The 17,241-nt window shown below is 41.3% G+C and overlaps 4 protein-coding genes across 6 annotated transcripts; 1 reads left to right on the forward strand and 3 right to left on the reverse strand.

Moving 5' to 3' along the window:
- The first annotated feature begins 1,180 nt into the window (after positions 1-1,180).
- mlst8 (MTOR associated protein, LST8 homolog (S. cerevisiae)) lies at positions 1,181-4,596 on the forward strand. Of its 2 annotated transcripts, XM_084938127.1 has the most exons (10): positions 1,181-1,295; positions 1,384-1,397; positions 1,493-1,640; positions 2,470-2,521; positions 2,612-2,774; positions 2,854-2,929; positions 3,033-3,185; positions 3,297-3,421; positions 3,506-3,669; positions 4,001-4,596. In XM_084938127.1, exons 1-10 carry the CDS (start codon positions 1,197-1,199, stop codon positions 4,117-4,119), a joined length of 1,113 nt encoding a protein of 370 aa, XP_084794253.1. In that variant the 5' UTR covers positions 1,181-1,196; the 3' UTR covers positions 4,120-4,596. The 2 variants fall into 2 exon arrangements, with proteins under 2 accessions (XP_084794253.1, XP_084794252.1); XM_084938126.1 differs by lacking the exon at positions 1,384-1,397 and having other exon boundaries at positions 1,201-1,292.
- Positions 4,597-4,891: 295 nt separating this feature from the next.
- Positions 4,892-9,162, reverse strand: bricd5 (BRICHOS domain containing 5). Of its 2 annotated transcripts, none has more exons than XM_084938129.1 (7): positions 9,071-9,162; positions 8,623-8,738; positions 8,285-8,422; positions 8,058-8,207; positions 7,858-7,965; positions 6,561-6,711; positions 4,892-5,090 (listed from the first exon to the last, which is right to left on the reverse strand). In XM_084938129.1, exons 2-7 carry the CDS (start codon positions 8,674-8,676, stop codon positions 4,996-4,998), a joined length of 696 nt encoding a protein of 231 aa, XP_084794255.1. In that variant the 5' UTR covers positions 8,677-8,738; positions 9,071-9,162; the 3' UTR covers positions 4,892-4,995. The 2 variants fall into 2 exon arrangements, with proteins under 2 accessions (XP_084794255.1, XP_084794256.1); XM_084938130.1 differs by having other exon boundaries at positions 8,623-8,724; positions 9,071-9,148.
- A 1,502-nt stretch (positions 9,163-10,664) lies between these two features.
- Positions 10,665-12,915, reverse strand: pgp (phosphoglycolate phosphatase). The gene is made up of 2 exons (XM_084938128.1): positions 12,005-12,915; positions 10,665-11,695 (listed from the first exon to the last, which is right to left on the reverse strand). The coding sequence occupies exons 1-2, from the start codon at positions 12,597-12,599 to the stop codon at positions 11,370-11,372; spliced, it is 921 nt and encodes a 306-aa protein (XP_084794254.1). The 5' UTR covers positions 12,600-12,915; the 3' UTR covers positions 10,665-11,369.
- A 746-nt stretch (positions 12,916-13,661) lies between these two features.
- On the reverse strand, positions 13,662-16,619 carry LOC146381935 (uncharacterized). The gene has a single exon (XM_084938124.1). The coding sequence runs from the start codon at positions 16,519-16,521 to the stop codon at positions 14,698-14,700; it is 1,824 nt and encodes a 607-aa protein (XP_084794250.1). The 5' UTR covers positions 16,522-16,619; the 3' UTR covers positions 13,662-14,697.
- Positions 16,620-17,241: the final 622 nt, after the last annotated feature.

Raw genomic sequence — 17,241 nt, forward strand, 5'->3', positions numbered from 1 at the left:
AGTAATTTCATCCCTTTAAGTTTTTTTATTCTTAAAATGTATCTTATAATATTTTAATGTGGGCCCAAGAAACTATTGATGGCGGGTGTGTTGAAGCTAATATTTTAATCATTAAAGTACTGGCTGAAAAGGTGGAGACTGAAGCTTAAGCTTACAGCACCTAAACTTTTTGTACAAAATGTTGCTTAACTTGCAACACTTTTCTAACCGGATCTGCCCCAAAGAAACACCAAAAACGACACAAAATTAGGAATAAATACTAAACTAGGACAAAAACAAATAGTAATCATATTGATTGGGCCTCATGTTTATTTTTTTTAATCACCTGAGTTTTTATGTTGTTGTTTGTTTTTTTATTTTTAGATAATGATCAATCTTAATTCAATCTTAATAATTTTATATTTTGTACATCAATGCATTCCAGACGGTAGATCATATATGAAACTATGAGGGGACAATATACCATGACGATTTTTGATTTATAATGTCTTTAGTTTTATATCATTTTGCAATAGTTTTTGTTTCCTTTTTGTTTTTACATTGTTAATAATGAGTATTTCATAACTGTCAAGTTGATACTAGATGTGTAGTTAATACCTGTTACAGCTATTGTTGATTGTGGTACAGAGTACAGTATTTGTGAGGTTTTTCTGAGCGGTTCTAGGTTGTACAGACAGAGGATGATGTCACGAGGTTGGAGTGTAATTTTTTATAAACCGAAAAAAAACCTTACTAGTTAAGCAACAATCGTGTATCCATATTGGCACGTTTCTATACATCCAGCTATGTTTCTATTCACCCCTTGCCATTTGAAATGTACGAAAAGTTTAGTAGTACTTAGAATAACACAGGATACAGTGATAGAAGCGATCATCTTAAATCCTATTGACTCAATGGCATTTTTGAACTTTCTATTATTTACTTCTTTTTTTTTTACTTTAGTACCGAGTATTAGGACTGAGATGTCACCATATTGACACAAGCAACTTTCCAGACGATGCTGATAAAGCTGAAATTAAAAGATGTTGCAATATTACATAATGAGATCCGCTTAGTCTTAATTAATATTATGAGTTATTGGTGTACACTTCTTTGAAAATCATTGTATCTAATTGCAGCATGTCTATTCTTCGTGGACACACCAGCAGAGGGCATTACTGATCTAGTGATTAAACCGGAACTCTTGAAACACTATTATGTTTCCAAGGGACGCGTTAAAGAGACGTACTTCTTGGCTGACTTCAACACTAACAACAACAAAGGGAACTAAAGAAATTTGTCCTTTTAAAACGGTAGTATTGCTGTGTTGTTACAGTTAAGGGATCTAATGGTTTCATACTAGAAGCGTTTATTGTTTATTGCACAGCCTATACGTTTGGCTAGCCTCTTTTGCTAAAGTTAGCTTATGATACGTTAACAGTTTAACCCTTTTTTGTGCTTTAGCTGTGTTTTGTATTTTACTTTAATTGTTGCAAATCGAATTTCCCTGCAGTATCCGCCAGGAGTTCGTCATGAATGTGAATCAGGGGACGGTGGGTAGCGACCCGGTCATTCTGGCCACGGCTGGATACGACCACACTGTCCGCTTCTGGCAGGCCCACAGCGGGATCTGCACCAGGACGGTCCAGCACCAGGACTCAGTATCCTTACCCTGATATATGGACGCTTACGCAGAATGTGTACTGTCATGTTTGAATAATTATAGGTTATGACCATTTATAAATCTCAGGTTTTAAGTTCAAAGTTAATCAGATGTTCTCACAAAAATCCACGTGAACGCAAAAAGTGCTTTTGTTTTAGTTCTGTGTTTATAGATCTTCTATAAACCCTTTAGGGTTTGCCACAGTGGGTTAATTGCCTTCATCTCACATTGTCCCTGGCCTCCTCTTTTGTCACACCAACCCTCTGCATGTCCAAGAATCTCTTCTGTGGTCTTCCTGTTTTCCTCCTGCCTGGCAGCTCCATATTCACACTACACAGGTCTCATTTACACTGTCTCTCCTCTGCATATGTCCAAACCATTTCAGCCTCGCCTCTAACCTGTCTCCAAACCGCTGTCTTTACTCCGAATGAAGCTTGAAATCTTCATTTCTACCACATCCAGCTGTGTCTCATGTCTTTTTGTCAGTGTCACCATCACTAAACCACACATCATAGCAGGTCTCACTACCATCTTATAAACCTTCACTTTCACTCTTGCTGCTATCCTTCTGACACTCATCCCCACATTCTCCAGCCTGCCTGCTCACTCTTTGTCATCTCTCTTGTGGACTGTCTTTTACTTTAGTTGGTTGACTTCAGGTATCTAAACTCAGCTACCTTCACTGTTATGGCTGTCTCTCTCTCATTCACACATGTATTCTGTCTTGCTTCTGCTGACTTTCATTCTTTCTCTCTCCAGACACTCTTCCACTTGTTTTAACTATAGCAGCAACCTACATTGTCCACTTCCCTAACATTTACTCTCAGCAAGTAAATTCACTCGAGGTCACACCTGACAGAAGTATGATTGCAGCTGCAGGTTGGTTACAATTTTCCCCACAATCCTTTTTCTCATTTCTCACCTTAATGTTACTTTGCTTCATAGTAATGTTTGCATTGTGCTTTCAAGGTTATCAGCATATCCGCATGTACGACTTGAACTCCAACAACCCCAACCCGGTCATCAACTACGATGGAGTTAGCAAGAACATCACGTCTGTGGGCTTCCACGAAGATGGACGCTGGATGTACACAGGAGGAGAGGACTGCATGGCTCGCATATGGGATCTGAGGTACTGAAGGACAAGCTCAATGGTCTTTGTTTATTTAATGATCAGCAAACTAAACTCTGATCCCTGCTCTACCTTGTAGGTCAAGAAATCTGCAGTGTCAGAGGATCTTCCAAGTAAACGCTCCAATCAACTGCGTGTGCTTGCATCCTAACCAGGTGAGACACTCAGTACACACAGATGAATCAGGTGAGGCTGTGCTCTTGGTTATTATCTGGCGCATTTGCACTTAATGCCGAAGATGTCATTATGTTTTTTTAGGCAGAGTTGATAGTTGGAGACCAGAGTGGAGTGATCCATATCTGGGATCTGAAGACAGACCATAATGAGCAGCTGATTCCAGAGCCGGAGGTCTCAATTAATTCAGTTCACATTGACCCAGATGCGAGTTACATGGCAGCAGTCAACAGCTCGGTCAGTTGCCTAAAAGAATCTGCAGCATATGTGGTGCAGGATAATACATTCACTCTTTTATAGCATGTTAATGAAAACCTTGTCCGTCCGTCCCCCGGCTCTCTTTTACAGGGAAACTGTTATGTGTGGAACCTCGCTGGAGGCATCGGGGATGAAGTGACTCAGCTCATTCCCAAGACCAAGATCCCTGCACACAAACGCTATTCCCTCCGCTGCAAGTTCAGCCCCGATTCCACGTGAGTGAACCTTTTTCTCCAATTTACCCCTCATTTCCCCACCGAAAATACAACTTGACATTTTGCATTCGTCGTCGCCTCCAGGCTGCTGGCCACCTGCTCAGCAGACCAGACGTGTAAGATCTGGAGGACGTCCAATTTCTCACTGATGACGGAGCTCAGCATCAAGAGCAATAATCCGGGAGAAACATCCAGAGGCTGGATGTGGGACTGCGCCTTCTCCGGAGACTCGCAGTATATTGTTACAGGTCCGTACAGCAGCACACAGTAACACCAGATCTCTAAACTGAATAAGAGTTGTTAAAGTAAAACATTGCAATCTATCTGAGGGCTGCAGATTTGAAATGTGGCTGTTTGTAAGATAAAAAGGTCGTCTCATTTTCTGATTTTGTCCTCATTTATCATACTAACCCCTGCCCTGCCATTACGTCTGCAAGGATGTAAAAGGGGTTTAAAAATGAAACATGGCTGTAGGTTTGTTCTCAGTTTATGATTTTTTTTTTTTTTTAACTTTTAGATACTTTCATGTAAGGCTAGACATTGCTTTGTTTTAATTCTACTTTTTCACTCACTCCACAGCCTCCTCAGACAACCTGGCTCGCCTGTGGTGCGTGGAAACTGGTGAGATCAAAAGGGAATACAGCGGCCACCAGAAGGCCGTGGTGTGTCTGGCCTTTAATGACAGCGTGCTCGGCTGAGAAGGAGAAGGAGGAGGAAGCAGAAGGAAGAGATAATAGGTTGTCAGACAGGAACTAAAGACTCTTATGAGGATGCCACTCATGTCGCGTATGTCAGCGCCAGTACAACAATCGACTCGGGGAAGCGGGCACAGTGGCCATCTCTGGCATATATGCAGAGCGACACAGCCAAAATAAAAATCTGTAAAGCTAAAATCTGTTTTAATGGACCTATTTTGTTTCCACAGACGTACAGAAAGAAATCTGTCAATGACGAGGCAGACATAATAGTTTGTTTTTTTAAATTCAAATTGCAAAACTCTGTTTTTACAGAGCGCTGTATTTATTGTAAAAAAGACCACATTAATCACAGGTGCTTTGTGTGTGCAGCAGAGTTGTTTAATCTCTTACATGTGCTATGTATGATTTATTTGAATAGCTGTTCTGTTCTTCGTCATGTGGAGGAGGACTGCTGAATAAATGGTGTACAGAAATGTCTTTATACCCAACAGGTTGTGTCTTTTATTCTCAGAACAAAACAGTCACATTGTAACAGGAACGGTTACACACAGCAGTCCGTTACAGGACATACAGTTAGAGGCATTTACAACAAAAAAGGGGGAGCGGGGGTTCTTTCTTCTTTAATCTCTGAAGCGTGCCACCAGAGAGGGTATTATACATGAAGAGAGTGATGATGGGGATTTGGCGATAACTGTGACAGCCCGTCTCCAGCTCACTTCTTTCTCGGAAGGAAGAAAATGGTTTACTGGTGGCTGTATGGCACAAAGGAAACAGTCAAAGCTCGCTTTTGTTCTTGAAGAGGGAGCCAAAAAAAAAAAAAAAAGACAACTTTGTTTCCCTGATCTTTTGCCGGGAGGATCGAGAGAGAATGCAGAGTCACTCTGGAAGGTAGTAGAAGCACACGGACACGCAGATGTTGCTGGGGAAGCAGATGTCGATGCAGAAGTAGACCAACCTCTGTTTGCCTGGGCCTGAGAAAATGAGAGGTCATGTGACTCATTAAAAAATACAAATTTAGATTCAAGTGTCACTTGAAAACAAATCATTTAGAAATGCAGTCATTTGCATGAAGCATTCATGGTTTAAAAGCAGCCAGATTTAGTTTGGTGTTCAGAATGGGCTCACGTACATGCTGTTGAGGGAGCACACGGTAAAGTACATAAAAAGACTTTCACCCCGTGGAAAGGTCACATTAGGCCACGAATCAGGTTTCAGCCTGACACGCTGCTGCGTTGCGGAGCGGCCGCAGGGCTAATTGAAAAACCTCTCTGCGCGCAGGCTCCGGTGACCCTGACAAATGAGCCCTTGTGTGAAAACTTCAGCATAATTTCTGTTCTGTTCTCCCAATTTGTGACTCGGGTGTCTGGAAAAAAGAGTCGATTCATAAATGAGTCTATGAAACTAGTAGGGAACAGTTCTGGGGTGGTTATAGAAAATTCCACTGTTTTCTGAATATTTAAGGGGATCATCATCAGAGTAAAAGACTCCGCGGTGCTCTTTGGTGCAGCTTTGTCAAACAGTATCAGAAATTGCTTTTTAAGCCGAATCTGAAGCTCTTGTGAAACCAGTTTTTAAAGCCTATGTTCCAAAAAAATCCAGAGCCCATAAAATGTTCTGACTTTCCTGAGGAACTGAGCCTGACGCCAGTTCATTTTTTATGAAAGTGTAAGTTTAGGAGAAATGCAGCACACTGGGTTTTTTTAGTTATTCAAAAAACAGGATTAAATCATTAGATATTTTGGGAGACATTTTCAGCTTCGGATTAATGCACGTTTGATCTTTGAGCTGTGCAAAACTTCAAATTTTGGTATTGAGCCGATACTAAATATATACAAGATCAGTATTGCAGATATCGATACTTAACCAGTAAAGGTAGCTTATGTAGGGGAGAGCAGTGTGTGTGGTCTGTGAGATTAATCATCAATTTGTATATTCTGAACACATTTTAATGACCACTAAATCACTGTAATTTTTTACTGTCTACAATAGTTAGTTAAATTAGTTAATCAGTATAACAACCCTTTCGTGGCGGTCATGTATTTTGAAATGTACCTGTTCCTAAAGCACTTTAGGTCACCTTCTGTTGTTGATGTGTGTGACAGTCAACACAAACCGGTTCAGACATTTTTCATGGTGCATGTTTGAGGTATATTCTTTCATATCCCCAAAAAATACTTTTCTCACCACAATTCAGTGAGTGAAACAAAGTATCAATCCAGTACCGATACTAAAGCTGGTATCGATACTATTGATATCCCACCACTAATAATGCAAAAAGATGTCACACAGTGAAAACATGAGGATTTGTTGACAACAGGTAAAATTCAGAATATATCAGCTTTGTTTTTTCACTAGTTTAACTTTTTTTTCTAAACCTTATCAGAATAATTGTAAAGCTTTTTTTTTAACGTTTGACGTTTGAGCCAAAGCAGTGCCCTCACCCTCGGTCCTCCTGGTCCAGTGGACCGACCTGTCCTGACACAGAGTCTGGAGAGGCTCCTCCAGCGAGGACACATTCACCTGACTGGCTGCCAGGACTCCCAGGAACTCCATCTGCCTCTGGGTCTCATTCCCAGACAGCTGGAACTGGCTCTGCCGAGGACAGCACCGCAGTATCAACATCCACAACAAAGAGTTCTTATTTTATCATATTAAACTCATAAAGGAGAAAAAGCAAGAAAAAAAGATGGAAACTTGAGCTCCTATTAGCCTGATATCTGCACTGATGAGGCCAACTTTGAATTTGTGCTCGCATTCACCCCAAACACTGTGCGTAATTACGCTTCTTACAACTCTGATTGGCTCTGATAACAAACCGCTTAAAGTCCTGTTGTGCTCGAGTAGCTCACACAGCAACCAGTTTTCCTTTTCTGTTAAAAAGAACCAATAAGACCATTGTGCCTCAGCACAAACAAGTCACATCTGCTAGCCCCAATATCATAGATTAAATGGCTACAGCAGCTACGTTTGAATACACAGAGCCTGTATGAGATATGTGACACCATGAGACAGGATCACAGAAAAGCAGCTTCTGAGACGAGGAACTTGGGTATTGTGTAAAAAGATGATAAGAAGTCCCTCTCAGTTTACCTCCGAGGTCCCACAACTCATCTCAAGGTCTCCATTCAGCCAGGGCCAGCACCATTCACCTGATCATATTGTCAATTCATAATTAAGAATCAGATAATGACACAGATGAAAACTTTTTAAAGACTGGATGTCAGTGTTCAAGATCCAGGCATTTGTCAACAAGCAGATACACGCTGGCCCTTTAATGCATCAACCTGTATTTTAATCCAAAAAGAAGCGCCTTAAAAGTTGAAAAGCCCTCACACAGAGCGGCCATTGTGCCCAGGCCAGGGCTCGGGCTCGCTGCCGTAACCTCCTGTAAGAATATCCTCGGGCACGCCGAGGGGGCTGAAGGGATCAGATGTGCTGAGGAATTCAGCCATCGGAGTAAGAGAGACAGACTATGAGGCTCTTCAAGGCCCTGTACGCTTCACCTCTCTCTTTGTACGGCGTACCCAACAAAGTCGTGCAAAACCACCAAGTCCTGGCTCAGTGGTGCAGTGCACTGAAATGCCAGTTCACACATTAGTGCGGCTGCTACCTTAGAAACACCTGGCAGAGCTAAAAGGGCAACTTTTTCTTAATATGCCTGGTGCACTTTGATGTCTCTCGTAATGCAGTAATGCAGTGAGGAAGACCATATTATATAACATGTCCCCTGCCCGCTACCTTGCGTGCCGACTCGTGGAGGACGGAGTTCACATTCTTGTAGTCTGACTGCTCCATCTTTCTCAGGAAGCAGCTCTCCTGGCTGACGGGCTTGTAGCATATCAGACTCTGAAACACAGAAACACATTTACCCATCATAACTCGCAGATGTTCCCCCTTTTTTCTAATTATTCAGAGTAATTCAAGTCATCTGGACATACATGTTTTATATCAAAGAGCACAGTGGACGTCTGATTCAGCGACGAGGTCACAGAGAAGGTCACCAAGTCATTCTGCTGGTCAACAACTGCTGACTGGTTGATAAGCGCACCAGTCTGATCTGAAACAGTGAACCTCACAGTCTGCAAAGGCTGAAAAAACAGAGATTTGTAAATCAGAAGTTGGAAAATGTAAACCAGGGCATGATAAGAGAAGGTGTGTGTCATACCTGAGTGTGAGGCTGAGACCTCCCGAAGTGCCCCGTCAAACCCAGGGCGAGGATGGCCAGGAGCAGGCAGGCTGAGAGGCTGACCCAGAATGCCTTGTGCGGGAAGTGGAACAAAGGGGACTCCTCAGGGCCCCCATCCTGAGAACACATGAACCAGCAACAGGCTTTAAAAAACCTATTTGATGGTTATTTGGGGTATTTAAATCCCAGGCTGTGGCAGAACAGGAACCCACCCAGCAATACACTTGTAAACGTGTAATACAACAAAAGTGGGGTCTGTAAGTAACCAACATATCCCAGCTATTTCAAATCTTCCATCTTGTCTGTAACGCGCTTACCGTGCACTCTTCTTCCTCCAGGCAGTTTTCTGAACGCTTCCAGCACCTCACCATCGCTGTGTCCCTTGGCGGCTCCTCACTCGGTCTGCTCCCTTCTCGTAGCTACCGGCATGGAGCTGTGGTCATGACCAGCACTGGACTGAGACTCGGCACACCTGACCGGCTTCTCTTTTCTTTGTCCTCACAAACCTCACACCTCCCCCTCCCCTCATCCCCTCCTCAGGTCTCACAGATTCCCTCCCCCCAAAAACCGGGGGAAAAAAGTCACGCTTCACCCAAAACTTCCTAACCTCGCCAAACTCAATTTCCAAGTTTTGCCTTCCAGAAATTACCTTCATTTTTTTTATGTCTTCTCTAATGTGGTTTAATACGCCTCTTTAACATGATCCATCTCTTTATTGCCCCTGTCCCCCCACTCCTTTTCCCCCTTGCTCCAACATACACTTACACGAGAGGAACTGGCTTCTCCCCAACAGTCCAAACAATGGACAAAGAGGTAAGGCAGGCACGGGCTGGGAAGCCTCTCTCGTCAGGTGAGGGGTGATATGCTGCCGCTGGTGCTGCATCCAGCCGATGACAGCTCAAGGTGACTGAGGACTTTGAGAGAAGCTCTAAACCTAAAGCAACGAGGAAGTAAGTATGTAAGGTTTGTTTATATAGAGCTTTACAGGAAGCAAGGTCACAAAGTGCTTTACAGAATAAGATACAACAACTAAAATGCTATAAACAGATACAACTAACTAAAGGCATGCCATCACAGGTGGTTCTTGAGTTTCTTTTCAAAGGTATTAACAGCATCCACAGGAGTTAGGTTCAGGAGTAAAGGAGTCTATCTATATCAGCTGTGCACAACCCTCACTGAACAGAGGTTATGACTAATGACACCAGCTGTCAGCCAAGACAGTAAATTATAATAATCAAGGCATCTACCGCACCGTCTGCCTGGTCCAAACGTTCCACTGTTGAATGCTATCAATTATTAATACTGTTACTCATCCAGGGTAAGGATTTAGCAGAGGGGGCATTTCTGGTTTTAAAAGGAGCTACCTTATTTAAAACAGTGATCATTAAAAGAATGCACAATTGAATTTACATGGCTGTCCAGGGAAGGGGAAAGGCATTATGAGTGTTAAAAACAACAGAAAACCTATGTGCAGAAAGATGATAAAAAATATATTTCTGTATTTATATCTTAACCAGTAACAGGATTCAAATCGTAAGTGAATAAAAAAGAACACACAAGTGGCCAGAATAAATGGACTTGATGTTCAGGCCTAGATTAAAAACAGCATGGAAAACGTGTTCTTTGTTGACACACTGAGTTTGACACACTGCAAAAGAGAGCCAGAGATTAATAATAACTAATGGTGAAATAAAGAGTGATTTCTAAACACATTGTGAGTGAAAAAGAAACGCTCAGTGCATCATGGGAGCCCCCAGCAGCCTAGACCACTGCAGCATAATTAAAGGAGGGTTCAGGGTCACCTTATCCAGCCCCAACTATAAGCTTTATCAAAAAAGAAGGTTTTAAGTCTAATCTTAAAAGCAGAGTGGGTGCCTATCTCCCGAACCCAAACGGGAAGTTGGAGGCTCTGCCTCCTATTCTATCTCTAAATAGCCACAAGTAGGCTACCAGTCTGAGTGAAGTGCTCTACTGGGGTGATACAGTACTATGAAGTCTTCAACAAAAGATAAGGCCTGATTATTCAAGACCTTGTATGTGTGGAGAAGGATTTTAGATTAGATTCTGGATCTAACTTGGAGCCAGTGATAGGAGAAATACGCTCTCTTTCTAGTCCCTGTGCATGCATTTTAGAGATGTTGTGCAACTGCATGAAAACAATTCGTGTTTACTATGAACACTGAAGGACATGTCCTGGTCAATAGTCTATCAAGCTGATGAATTTTGCTGTAGCATCTTCTATATGAAAATTAAAACCACCCAAAAATAAGAAATTTCAACAATTTTAAAAATAATAATCAGGAAATCAGTGAATGTGTTGAAAAACAAGAAACATGAACCAGGCAGAGGGTATGACAGATCATGTAAAAATAGTTTATTTTTGAGTTTAACATGTGTTTTTTGTATATGATACTTACCCTTAAGGAAAGTCAGACATTTTTTTAAAATGTTAATGTGATTGTTTTATGAAGTAATAAATAACATGACGGATCCAAATATTACTCTTGCACAATCCCTTGAATCTAAATGCAGATATCGGAACATTGTGTTGAGGTCTTAGAATACAGAACAAACAAAGCTCAAGTTCAGCGCCTTTCAGTCTGATTTTGCCCGTTGGAACAATGATGTAAACCTTATTACTAAACTGTTGACACTTCATGTGTGCTCACCTCTCTTCCCAAGTTTGACTTGTAGTTGCTCAAGAGGTTACATTGCATATCTGGTGAGGGCCTTTATACTTCACTGACATCTTTTTTAAAAAAAAAAAGAAAGAAAGGAACACACTCATTTTTGCAGCGTAACTCAACGCTTAAATACATTGAAAAAAATACTGAGGATTATTGTTCTCACGCTGTTAATAATCACTTAAAACATATTAAAATTAGGTTTAGCAGATAAAATAAAATATAGATATATATAGCTTTAGTCTCCTGTCCAAGCAGGTAAGTGCTGTTACAGTGCTGAAGCAGCAGAAGACAACACAAAACAAAAAAAATTCCCTTTTTAAAAGAAAAAAACAAAACAAAAAACACTGGATCCTGAGTGTTGTGCAGGTTTCTCAGTCTCATCCCTGCAGAGCTGGAAGGAGGTCCGCGATGCTCTCCACGTAGTAATCCGGCACCATCCCCTGCCTCTCTGGGCAGCCACTTTTCTGATGGGCTTCGGCATCTGCCACAGTGCTGACCCCCGTGAGGGTTAGAAGGGTCTTCAGGCCGCAGTTGGAGCCCAGCAAGATGTCAGTGTCCAGACGGTCGCCGACCATCAGACAACGGTCGGCTTTCACACCAAACTGGGAGGCCACACAGTCGAACATGAAGTGGTTGGGCTTCCCAACAGTCTGGGCCTCACGCTGGGCTGCCGTCTCAACGGCCTGAAGCAGACAGCCGGTACCTGAGGGTTAAGAGTGACAGTCAGTAGGTGAGGTGACCGTTTACTCTTTAATCCAACAGAACAGGTCTGTTCAGATTGACAGGAAAGTCAAAAATTGAAAATAAATTGTTGCCAATACACTTAAAAGCCTCTGCACTGCCTCTATTCAGGTGTTCTAACATCTGCTTAGGGTTAAACAAGGCTGAACAATAAATCCCTTGTGCTGACATCACCCTGAAAACAGTTCTGTGGATTTTCTGACCTAAATAAAAGCAAATAAAAGGTTTTAAAAATGCGTTAAATGGAACAAAGTGCAGAGTAACTGTTTACCTGCGACGGCCTTGCCTCCTTCCAGGGGCAGCCTGGTGTCCCTGTTGGTCCCCACAAACAGACAGCCCTGCTGGGTCAGATACTGCATGGCTCGGTTCAATTTCATGTAACTGAAATGCTCATCGAAACCGACCACCACCGCCTTCACCTCGGGGTCCAAGGGCACGTTGGCCCAGTCAATCGGCTTTCCGCAGATGTGGTCGGGTCCCACCCCGGTCTGCTGGATCCCCACCGCCTCCAGCTCCTGCCTCATCGCGTTGCTTCCTATCAGGTACACTTTGCCCTCCAGCTCGCAGACCGTTTTCAGGTACATAGCGCAGCAGTACGCGGTCCCGAACACTTCATCTTCCGTCACGTCGAAGCCGAGTGCGGTCATTTTATCGGCGTACATTTTCCTGGACTTGGTGCTGTTGTTAGTGACGAAAAACACCGTCTTGCCCTTTTCCTTGAGAAGGTTTATGACTTGAGGAGCTCCGGGAATGGCCTGGTCCCCCCGCCAGATGACGCCGTCGCAGTCGAACAGGATGCTGTCCACAGACTCCAGTAGCTGCTTCACCAGAGCTCCACTCAGCCGGGTGCATTTTGACACAGACATCGGGGAAGACTGCGGTGAACGGAGCGTGAAGAAATGTAAAAACGGGAAGCTTTATCGACTGGTCGCTATCGCTATTGGACGTTGCTTTCCTCACCGGGAAAAAAAAGCCGCTAATGTCACGATACTTAATCAAGTAAAGTAGTAGCGCTATGTCAGGAATCAAAGAGGCGAGCTGTAAATGTTAACCGTTAATAACCGGTCAAAACAACCGGTTTTGGTGTGCTGTGTGAGGAGCTCCGGAGAAGCAGCCTGACCTTCTGACCGCCGAGTGTTGCATCAATGCAGCGACTACTTCCGCACCGGCTTAAAGTGACAGGAGCCACACACTAAGAAGTCCGGTCAAACTTCCGCTTTGATAAAATTAAAGTAATAAAATCTTTTTTTTTTTTTTTTTTAATGAGAAGAACAGGTGCTTTATGATGGTGATTTGTTGTGTGAATAACTTAATCAGCAAACCCATTTGTTTTCTAACCCACCTTCTGATTTTTTTAATTGTTATGTTACTTTGTATCGTGATTTAATAAAGTTTAAGAAAAATAAATCAAAACACTGGATGTATAGGGCTTTGGAGCGTGATGTCACAAGAAAACTGTGTTAACTAGTATATTACTGTGGGTTGTTAAACTTACAACATTGTTGTGTTGGTGTTCATGAAAATGTGTTCCGAACTTGGCAAATGTACAATGATTCAGCTCATAAATAATAACACACTGCTCTCCCCTACATAAGCTCCCTTTATAGGTTAAAAGTATCGGTATCTGCAATACTGCTCTTAATTTACTCGATAACGAAATTTGCAGGATGCACAGCACTGCTGCTGATGAGGAGCAAAATAACTGAATATGTCAGGAAATAGTTCACTAGATATATAAATAAGTAATTAAAATATACATTGACTTAGTTTAAAATGCTCTGTATTTCTATTTTTAAATAATTAATTACACATTTTTAATTAATTCTAGTTTTATTCCAGACCCCAATATACTGAGGCTATGTATTTGCATAATGATCTTAACTGCTTTCATAGAGAAACACCTTATAAAAAGCCTTATAATTTAACTTATAACTTTCTTACAAGTGTGGTGTGTATTGTCAACATAAAAATGTACCGCATTAGGATTTAATGCCACATTTGACCTCCGACCTTTTGTTCTGACTTGTCATACAGACTGTAGTGAGGGTCAAAAAGATGATAATGTTATTTAGAGCTATGTTCCTTACTGCCATTGGCAACATTTAGGAGATTATATACCAATACATGTGGATTCTAATATCACATATCCTGTCATCCTGTATCTCTGTGAGGTCAGAGGTCAAATTTACAAATAAATACCTCTTATCTGTGACCTACTCCTACATAAAGTTTGTGTAATCAGAGTAAAACATCTGCCATATTTTAATACAGTAGTTGCTACTAAAATGTTTGATTTTGAATAGACGACAAACACACATGTTCAGTCTAGGCTGAAAATGTACACATTTGTGTGACAATGAAAACATGCAATATTCACAATATAATCTTTTTAGGACTTTATTAATGAATAAAAAAAAAAATCAATTTGGAATGCCCAATAAGATCGCAGGGCTCGCAAAATCGCCCGTCGGGCTATATGATAACCCGACGGGTGGGGCTGAGATAGATTTTGGTCGCCCGACCGGAGATATCGCTAGCTCCGGGACGTCGGGCTAGAGATTTTGCGAGCCCCGAGTTGTGTATTAGTTGACAAAAAATAAATAAAACCCCAATAATCTGACAATTCCCTCTGAGCAAGCACTCGGCGACAGTGGGGAGGAAAAACTTTCTTTTAAAAGCAAGAAACCTCCGGCAGAACCAGGCTCAGTGAGGGACGGCCATCTGCCTCGACCGGTCGTGGGATTTTTAAAGTGACTCATTGGATGTGAAATAAATTAGCTTGTTTGAATCGTTTGTTGTTAGCCAATTTAAAGAATCACTTTGATGTCAACTAATACACTTAAATGTCCAAATAATTTTAAAGAAATATTTAGAGTCAATCCTGATGGATTGCTCTCATTACGTGTTTTCTCCAGTTCTTGCTCTTGCACCTGCATTTCATTGTCTTTGCACATCAAGTTGTTATTAAGTTCTGTTTTTCCTGAGAATTTCATTTTTTTTGCACTTTAAGTTGCTATTAAGTTTCTCGAGCTCTGTGTTTTTCCTGAGCATTTCCTTGTTTCTGCATTTTAAGTTCTTATTAAGTGTCTCGAGCTCTGTGTTCTTTTTCAGCATTTCATTGTTTCTGCATTTTAAGTTGTAATTAAGTTTCTCGAGCTCGGTGTTTTTCCTGGGTATTTCATTGTTTTTGTATTTTAGGTCCTGATTAAGTTTCTTAAGCTCAGTGTTTTTCCTAAGCATTTCGTTGTTTTTGCACTTTAAATTCGTATTAATTTCCTCGAGTTCTGTGTTTTCCTTGAGCATTTTCTTGTTTTTGTATTTTAAGTCGTCATTAATTTCCTCGAGTTCTGTGTTTTCCTTGAGCATTTTCTTGTTTTTGTATTTTATGTTGTTATGAAGTTCCTCGAGCTCTGTGTTTTTCCTGAGCATTTCATTGTTTTTGCACTTTAAGTCGTCATTAATTTCCTCGAGCTCTGTGTTTTCCTTGAGCATTTTCTTGTTTTTGTATTTTAAGTTGTTATTAATTTCCTCGAGCTCTGTGTTTTCCTTGAGCATTTTCTTGTTTTTGTATTTTAAGTCGTCATTAATTTCCTCGAGCTCTGTGTTTTCCTTGAGCATTTTATTGTTTTTGTATTTTAAGTTGTTATTAATTTCCTCGAGCTCTGTGTTTTCCTTGAGCATTTTCTTGTTTTTGTATTTTAAGTTGTTATGAAGTTCCCCAAGCTCTGTGCTCTTTCTCAGAATTTCATTGTTTTTGTATTTTAAGTTCTTATTAATTTCCTCGAGTTCTGTGTTTTTCCTGAGCATTTTCTTGTTTTTGTATTTTAAGATGTTATTAAGTTCCTCGAGCTCTGTGCTCTTTTTTAGGATTTCACTGTATTTGTATTTTAAGTTCTTATTCTGTCCCTCGAGCACTGTGTTCTTTCTCAGGATTTCATCATTTTTGTATTTTAAGATGTTATTAAGTTCCTCAAGCTCTGAGTTCTTGCTTAGCATTTCACTGCATTTGTATTTTAAGTTGTTATTAAGTTCCTCAAGCTCTGTGCTCTTTCTCAGAATTTCATTGTTTTTGTATTTTAAGTTCTTATTAAGTTCCTCGAGCTCTGTGCTCTTTTTTAGGATTTCACTGTATTTGTAGTTTAACTCTTTGTTTTCCTCCAGGGCTTCATCAAGTTTTACTTCCATCTCCTGGTTCTTAAACTCAGTGTCTTGGAGATTCCCATAGAGCTCCTGATTAATATTTTCTTTTTCTTCAAGCAGGTGGGACATTTGTCTTAATTCAGCACAGTTATGTTTGTTTTTCTCCAGGGCTTCATCAAGTTTTACTTGAAGCTGCAGATTCTTGTTCTCAGTGTCTTGGAGATTCCCATAGAGCTCCTGATTAATATCTTCTTTTTCTTCAAGCAGGTGGGACATTTGTTTTAATTCAGCACAGTTGTGTTTGTTTTTTGTCATCAGGTTTAAAATCTGCTCCTGTGCTTTATTAATTATTATTTTCCAGCCCTCATTTATATTATCCACATTGGGCTGCCTTTGATTATTTTCATTTTCTTTTTCTTGTTGGTTCTTGACAAATTCATTATGCCTTTCTTCCAACTGCTTATTTAGGGCCTCCATGTGTCTGCACTTCTCTACAAGCTGAATTTTCTCTGCCTGGATTTGTTTAATCATGTTCTCTAGATTTTGGTTTTCCTGCCTACTTTCAGCTAATGCCCTTTGGATGGATGGACCCTCGAGCAGAGGGTCAGCGTAAGCTTGTTGTTTTTTGCTGTGTTTTCTCTGAGACATGTTGGAATCTTAATAAAACAACTGTGTAAATGATCCAACTGTTTCAAAATGTTTCTCAGGTTTATGTTTGAATGCTGCGAACACGAGTGCTGCGAATAAACTGACTAAAAGTTTGCTATTCTCACCCCTATTTATACCTTTCTGAATGGATCAGATGCCTTTGATCTGCATGCACGATATATGATGCCATAGGGCTTTGGAGCGTGTTTGTATTTAGGGGGTTTGAGACGTCAAAGGATCAAAGGATCAAAGGCATTCTAGCGCTAAGCTCCGCCTACATCCTATATAACGGCAACGTGCCGTTACCTAGCAACCGCTATAGGGCTTTGGAGCGTGATGTCACGGGGGTGGGCGTAGAAAGGATTTTGGCCCGATCCGCCATTTTGGGGGTCTAAACAAAGCGCAAGCGAAAAGGGAGCGAAGGCACACACAACAGCCACCGTTCATATTTGCTGTGTGGTCGGCTGCAACGTTCGATCGCACGACCGGCAAGAGAATAAGCTCGAAAAGGGTTTGTCTTTTCATTCTTTCCCCACCTGGAAGCAACATGAGGCGGCTCGTGTATCGATGTTAGCAAACGAAGGCGTCTAGCCTGGATAGCAGCTGTGAGACGAGCTGATATCCAGTTCTCTTCCATCTCCAAATATCTGTTGGTGCTCCAGACATTTTCATTCCGGTAAGTTCTAAATATGTTCATATCACTCTTTATAGCCTATTAGT

The sequence above is a fragment of the Perissodus microlepis genome, chromosome 8, assembly GCF_051167445.1.
Source record: "Perissodus microlepis isolate ML-2025 ecotype Zambia chromosome 8, ASM5116744v1, whole genome shotgun sequence".
In the NCBI taxonomy this organism is placed as follows: domain Eukaryota; kingdom Metazoa; phylum Chordata; class Actinopteri; order Cichliformes; family Cichlidae; genus Perissodus; species Perissodus microlepis.